Consider the following 7,296-nt stretch of genomic DNA (forward strand, 5'->3'; position numbering starts at 1 on the left):
ACACAAAAAAAGGAATAGGCATTCAATATGCAACTGGAACAGAGCTGTGGTCTTCCTGCCCCTTGGGCTAAGGGTCCCTTGTAGACATTCGTGGTGTGCTCAGTGTTAACTCTTTGCCTGCAGGTCCCCCTGTTGCCTGTCCTCCCGTTGGTCAGCATCTCTGTGAATGTTTATCTGATGATGCAGATGACCACTGAGACGTGGGCCCAATTTGGAGTCTGGATGTTGATTGGTGAGTGGCTTCCTGGAAAAAAAGAGGCCTCTTGGGTGTCCAACACTCTTCCCGTGACCTTTCCCTACAGCTGTCTCAGGCTGACAGTGTGGGCTGTGCCTGTAGTCCCAGCTACTCAGGAGATGAAGGCAGGAGCATCGCTTGAGACCAGGAGCTCCAGACCAGCCTGGGCAACATGGCGAGACTCCATCTCTACCAAAATTAAAAACTGGCCGCACACAGTGGCTCGCGCCTATAATCCCTGCACTTCAGGGGGCCGAGGCAGGTGGATCACCTAAGATCAGGAGTTCAAGAACAGTCTGGCCAACATGGTGAAACCCCCTCTCTACTAAAAATACAAAAAAGTAGCCTGGTGTGGTGGCGGGTTCCTGTAATCCCACCTACTTAGGAGGCTGAGACATGAGAATCACTTGAACCTGGGAGGCGGAGGTTGCAGTGAGTCAAGATCATGCCATTGCACTCCAGCCCAGGTGACAGGAGCCCAGATTGTGCCACTGCACTCCAGCCCAGGTGACAGGAGCCCAGATTGTGCCACTGCACTCCAGCCTGGGTGACAGAGTAAGATTCTGTCTCAAAAAAAAAAAAAAAAAATTAGCCGGGCACAGTGGCACCCGCCTGTAGTCATTATCTATTCTGAAGGTTGAAGTGGGAGGATTGCTTGAACCCGGGAGATCGAGGCTGCAGTGAGCCATGATCATGCCACTGCACTCCAGCCTGGGCAACAGAGCGAAGCTCTATCTCTAAATAAAAGAAACAAGAAAACCTCCAAATAAACAGACCACAGTATAATCGCTATAGGGCATTTATAAGGGAAGGGGTGACTACATTTCCTCTCATTGTCTCATTTCCCTGTTAGGATTTGCTGTATATTTTGGATATGGGATCCGACACAGCTTGGAGAACGATCAACAGCCACCTGCGTCAAGCTCCAGACTCCTCATGGAAACATCCCTAGTCCCTCGCTGAACTAGTTTAACCACAGAAAAGGGATGGGCCAGTCCACTGGAGGTGTCCTGTGCATGAAGGAAGAGTGTGAAGCTCTGCAGAGTGTGAAGGTGGGATGCATTTAAAGCCCCATGTGCATTGCCAGTGAGCAAATGCCTTTTTAAAAAACTTTATTTTGTTTTTTGTTTGTTCGTTTGTTAGAGAGATGAGGACTTGCTCTGTTGCCCAGGCGGAACTTGAACTCCTGGGCTCAAGTGATCCTCCTGCCTCAGTCTTCCGAGTAGCTGGGACTACAGGCACCTCATTATGCCCAGCTTAACAAAGTAACTTTATTATTATTATTATTATTTTTTCTTTTTGAGACAGTCTCGCTCTGTCACCCAGGCTGGGGTGCAGTGGTGTGATCTTGGCCCACTGCAATCTCCGCCTCCTGGGTTCAAGTGATTCTCCTGCGTCAGCCTCCAGAGTAGCTGGGACTACAGGCCCGTGCCACTGTGCCCGGCTAATTGTTATTGGTAGACACGGGGTTTCACCATGTTGGCCAACTGGTCTTGAACTCCTGATCTCAAGTGATCCACCTGCCTCAGCCTCCCAAAGTGCTGAGATTACAGGCCTGAGCCACTGTGCCTAGCCAAAATAACTTTAAAAACTTACATTTTAAAAAAAATTGACAAATAAAAATTGTGTATGTTTATGGTGTACAATTGCATATATTGTATGTATTAAAATTGTCTATGTTTATGCTGTACATGATACTTGGAAATATGTATACATTGTGGAATTGCTAAATCAGTTTGATTAATATATTCATTACCTTACATACCATTTTTTTTGTGGTGAAAACATTGAAAATGGCCAAGTGTGGTGGCTCATGCCTGTAATCCCAGCACTTTAGGAGGCCAGGGTGGGTGGACCATCTGAGGTCAGGCCTGGCCAACGTGGGGAAACCCCGTCTCTACTAAAGATACAGACAATTAGCTGGGGTGCAGTGGCAGGTGCCTGTAATCCCAGCTACTTGGGAGGCTGAGGCAGGAGAATTGCTTGAACCCAGAAGCGAAGGTTGCAGTGAGCTGAGATTGTGCCATTGCACTCCAGCTTGGGCAACAAAAATGAAACTCATCTCAAAAAAAAAAAAAAAAATAGCCGGGTGTGGTCTGGAACTCCTGGCCTCAAGTGATCCTCCTGCCTCAGCCTCCCGAGTAGCTGGGAATACAGGCACCTCATTATGCCCAGCTTAACAAAGTAACTTTATTATTATTATTATTTTTTTTCTTTTTGAGACAGTCTCGCTCTGTCATCCAGGCTGGGGTGCAGTGGTGTGATCTTGGCCCACTGCAATCTCCGCCTCCTGGGTTCAAGTGATCCTCCTGCCTCAGCCTCCCGAGTAGCTGGGAATACAGGCATGCACCACCGCACCAGGGTAATTTTTGTATTTATAGTAGAGATGGAGTTTCACCATGTTGCCCAGGCTGGTCTCAAACTCCTGAGCTCAAGCCATTCTCCTGCCTCCGCCTCCCAAAGTGCTGAGATTCCAGGCGTGAGCCAGCGTGCCGGGCCATCATGTTTACTTTAAACAGATTTTCTCTGGCATCTTTTAAGAGACTTGTATCTGATCTTTACTGAAAGTCACATTCTCAGCAAGACTTAACCTGACATCCTGAGTAAAATTGCAAATTCCACAGATGCCCTCAGTCTTTCCTGTCCTCGGCTTCTCCTCTGTTTCCCGGCATGGCTTGAAGCACAACGACATTCCACCTGTTTACTCAGGATGTGTCTTGCCATTAAGGTCCCTGCCTGCAGGCAGCTGGCCTGATTTCACCTGAGACTTTTGTCAAAACACTTACTCTCTCATTTTGTGTCCTTATTTAAAGTTTCAGTTGTCTAGTTCATTCGCTACATTATAGCTGAATAACTGTGAGTCCAGTCTGGCAAAAGAGAGAAGGTAGATTGTTCCTCCAATATCCTCATGGGTTTTGCCACATACTGCACAGAAAGTCAGTGATCAATGTAATTTTTACAAAGGAGATCCTGAGGATATAACAGGAAGTTCCTTGAGTAAATGACAATGTCCATGTATCTGTGTCATGGAAGAAAGTTAAATTAATGCTATAAAAATGGTGTGGCTGGGCGCAGTGGCTCACGCCAGTAATCCCAGCACTTTGGGAGACCAAGGTGGGTGGATCAGGAGGTCAGGAGTGCAAGACCAGCCTGGCTAAGATGGTGAAACCCCGTCTGTACTAAAAATACAAAAATTAGTCTGGCAGGATGGCAAGCGCCTGTAATCCCAGCTACTCGGGAGGCTGAGGCAGAGAATTGCTTGAACCCAGGAGGTGAAGGTTGAGCTGCAGCGAGCTGAGATTGCACCACTGCACTCCAGCCTGGGTGACAGAGCTAGAATCCATCTCAAAAAAAAAAAAAGTGTAATAAGTGGAAATGTTGACTCAAAGGAATAGACAGGAGGAGATTTTTGGCCTGGCATGGTGGCTTACGTCTGTAATTCCAGCACTGGAGGCCGAGGCAGGCAGATCACCTGAAGTCTGGAGTCCCAGACCAGCCTGGCCAACATGGCGAAAATTCATCTCTACTAAAATCACATAAATTAGTTGGGCATGGTGGTGCATGCCTGTAATCCCAGCTACTCAGGAGGCTGAGACAGGATTATCGCTTAAACCCAGGAGGTAGAGGTTGCACTGAGCCAAGATTGTACCACTGTACTCCAGCTTGGGCGACAGAGTGAGACTGTCTCAAAATAAAAGATTTGGAAAAATACTGCCACATTTTTATCTAGAACTGGTGCTGTTCAAACAAATACGATCAGAATCAAGTATGTAATTTCTTTTTTTTCTTTTTTTTTTTTTTTGAGACAGTCTTGCTCTTGCCCAGAGCAAGCCTTGCTCAGGCTGGAATGCAGTGGCGCAATCTTGGCTCATTGCAACCTCTGCCTCATGGGCTCAGAGGAGTCTTTTGACTCAGCCTCCCGAATAGCTGGAATTACAGGCATGCACCACCACGCCCGGCAATTTTTGTATTTTTTAGTTTCAACATGTTGGCCAGGCTGGTCTCAAACTCCTGACCTCTGGCAACCCACCCTCCTCAGCTTCCCAAAGTGCTGGGATTAGAGGCCTGAGCCACCGCGCCTGGCCAAGTATGTAATTTCAATATTTCTAGTAGCCACATTAAAAAAGCAAAGATAGGCTGGGTGCGGTGAAACTAAAATACAAAAACAAAATTAGCCAGGTGTGGTGGCAGGCGCCTGTAGCCCCAGTTACTCCAGAGGCTGAGGCGGGAGAATGGCGTGAACCCGGAAGGCAGAGCTTGCAGTGAGCCGAGATCACGCCACTGCACTCCAGCCTGGGTGACAGAGTGAGACAGAGTCTCGGAAAAAAAAAAAGCAAAAATAACTTGAAATTCTAACCCAAAATACCTAAATTCTAATACCCAAAATGTTAACATTAATCAACAGAAAGCATTAATATATAATCAATATAAAAATAAAATATTAACATGATCAATATAAAATATACAAATAAATAATAAAGTATGAAAATATTTTACTATTAACAGATGTGACTGTGGGTTGCAGTTCATGATGGCTGATGGACGCAGCTAGCGTATGCTGCTCTCATGGAGAGGAAACAGGGTAACTGCCCGGTCTTCAAGGGCACAGACCAGGACCCCACACTGGGATTCACCAGGGCTGTGGTGGGACTTGGAGAACAGGCGAGACTGGGCAGCTGCCCTCCTGGGATTGGAGCGGAGCGGGGGAAGCTCCCTGATGCAGAGAAAGGGTGAGAGTGAGAGCCCCTGGGGTTCCCACATTTCTTTTTCTTTTTTTCCTTTGGTGTGATCTCGGCTCACAGCAGCCTCTGCTACCCGGGTTCAAGCGATTCTCCTGCCTCAGTCTCCCAGGTAGCGGAGATTACAGGCGCTCGCCACCATGCCCGGCTAATTTTTTTTTTTGTATTTTTAGTAGAGGGGGTTTCTCCATGTTGGTCTTGAACTCCTGACCTCAGGTGATCCACCCGCCGTGGCCTCCTAAAGTGCTGGGATTACAGACGTGAGCCACCATGCCCGGCCAGGGACCCACACTTCTGACACAGTCTTTTGCAATCCCGGGCAGAGAAGAGCCCCCCGGGCCCCCTGAGCTTCCAGAGCAAGCTGGAGGCAGCCTGGAGTGTCTGCAGAGCAGCATTCAAGCCCGTGTGGAACCCCACAGGCCTTGGACCCCTGGACGCCCCGTGAGCACCCTGGTGTCAGCTGCCACAGCCCCAGCAACAAGGAAGGCCAGGCCCTTTGTCCCCCTGTTAGTGAAGCCGCCTGCGCGGAAGTTCTGTCTGTCAGTGGGAAAATGCAAACAGTAAGCTAAGCTAACTCACCCTCCATTAATCCTGGGCTGTTGGGCCAAGCTAATTTTTGAAGACATTTAGGCTACAGTTTAAATGACCATAGGCTTTACTCTGAACTCGACTGCTTTTGTAAAGCTAATAGGAGCCCATCAGGCTGAGGCAGGGGGAAGAACCGGAATCCTGCTAAGGCGTTGACATTCCAGAGGTTGGAAGATAAACAGCTTCCCCAGTTGGTCTTTTGAGATACCTTTCCAGGATTTTTTTTTTTTTTTTTTTTTTTTTGCATGTCTGACACCCTTGGCTGCACCTGGACCAACAGCCCCACTCCTGTGTCCCCACTTAGGAGTGAATCGGCCCCCAGGAGGCCTAGGATTTCACCTGTGCCCCAACTAATCAGTAGCAAGCATCTGTAACCTGCGGACCCCCACCCCTTCCAAGTTGCCTTTGATTTTACTTCCTCCAAACTGCCTTTGAAAACCTAACCTGTGAGCCTTGGATGGTTTGAGTATGAACTCCATCTCCCACGTGGCATGACCGGCCTCATGTCTATCGAACTCTTTCTCTCCTGCCATGCCCTGGTCTGTCTTTATGCAGAGGGCGGAAAGAACCCATGGTGAAGTTATGCTAGGATCATGCTGAGGACGGGATGGATGGGCTGTAGGCCCTGCCTCCGCTGCTCCTTGCCAGGCCAGGCTGACCGGCTTGGGCCCCCAGCACAGCTGCCCCGTCCCAGCCTCAGCACCCTGGTCGGTGGCCTCTCCACATTCCGCTGGCAGGGAACTCCCAGAGGTAACTGACAGGCCCTCCGTGGTGGCTGCCACTGGGGTCCTGCCCCTGCTGCCCTCAGGCTGGGTCCCCAACTTTCCTGTGGCTCCCGACTATCTACCGCAGGCTCCCTGCCCAGAGGGGCTCACTACCTACTGGCTTCCAGTGCTCACCCCCACACCCCCCAGGCATTTCAGCTGTGACCCAGAGAGTGCCCGTCTGCCAACCCTATCCAACAGGCCTGGGATCATCCCCCAGGCTCCTACTGCCAGAGTGCCCTGCCTGCACCCGCTGGAGAGTTGGCCAGTGAGCCGGGGACCAGCCCGCCCCTCTCCATCAGAGTCAGCACCTGAATGCTGCGCCAGCCCCACTGGGACTCATACATGCATTCCAGTGGGCCATGGAGCTCAGGGAACTGGGGAACTGCCCACCCCATTCCAACACTGCTGGTGCCTGACCACTTCCCTCAGGGCCTGAGGTCAGGCCCAGCCAGCTGGCCACCACCACAACACACACCTGCACAGCTCCAGAGGTGGTGCCCCTTTTACATGAAGCTGCAGTGCCAGTGCATGAGAGGCCAGGCGAGCCCTCAATCTCCCTGGACCAGGCTGAGTGACCATGTGCAGCTCCAAAACCACTCCACAGAGAGCGGTGAAACAGGCATTTCCCGAGGCGCTCCACCACACTGTGGTCCTGGGAAAGAGTGCAGTGTGCTGGCTGGGTGATGTGGCCCATGCCTGTAATCCCAGCACTTTGGGAGGCCAAGGTGGGTGGATCACTTCAGGTCAGAAGTTCGAGACCAGCCTGGCCAATATGGTGAAACCGCATCTCTACTAAAAATACAAAAATTAGCCAGGTGTGGTGGTACGTGCCTGTAATCCCAGCTGCTCGGGAGGCTGAGGCAGGAGAATTGCTTGAACCCCAGAGGCAGAGGTTGCAGTGAGCTGAGATCGTGCCACCACACTCAAGTCTGGGTGACAGAGCAAGACTCCATGTCAAAAAAAAAAA

The 7,296-nt window shown here is 50.2% G+C and overlaps 1 protein-coding gene across 1 annotated transcript in view; it reads left to right on the plus strand.

Moving 5' to 3' along the window:
• The window catches only part of LOC105539698 (cationic amino acid transporter 3-like), a 22,930-nt gene extending 21,732 nt beyond the window's left edge, over positions 1 to 1,198 (plus strand). The window contains exons 9-10 of the mRNA XM_011980110.1: positions 104 to 232; positions 1,089 to 1,198. Of these exons, the coding sequence (XP_011835500.1) occupies positions 104 to 232; positions 1,089 to 1,198 (239 nt within the window). The remainder of the gene's footprint in view (positions 1 to 103; positions 233 to 1,088) is intronic.
• Positions 1,199 to 7,296: the final 6,098 nt, after the last annotated feature.

This window comes from Mandrillus leucophaeus, unplaced genomic scaffold (assembly GCF_000951045.1).
Source record: "Mandrillus leucophaeus isolate KB7577 unplaced genomic scaffold, Mleu.le_1.0 Scaffold104, whole genome shotgun sequence".
Classification (NCBI taxonomy): Eukaryota; Metazoa; Chordata; class Mammalia; order Primates; family Cercopithecidae; genus Mandrillus; species Mandrillus leucophaeus.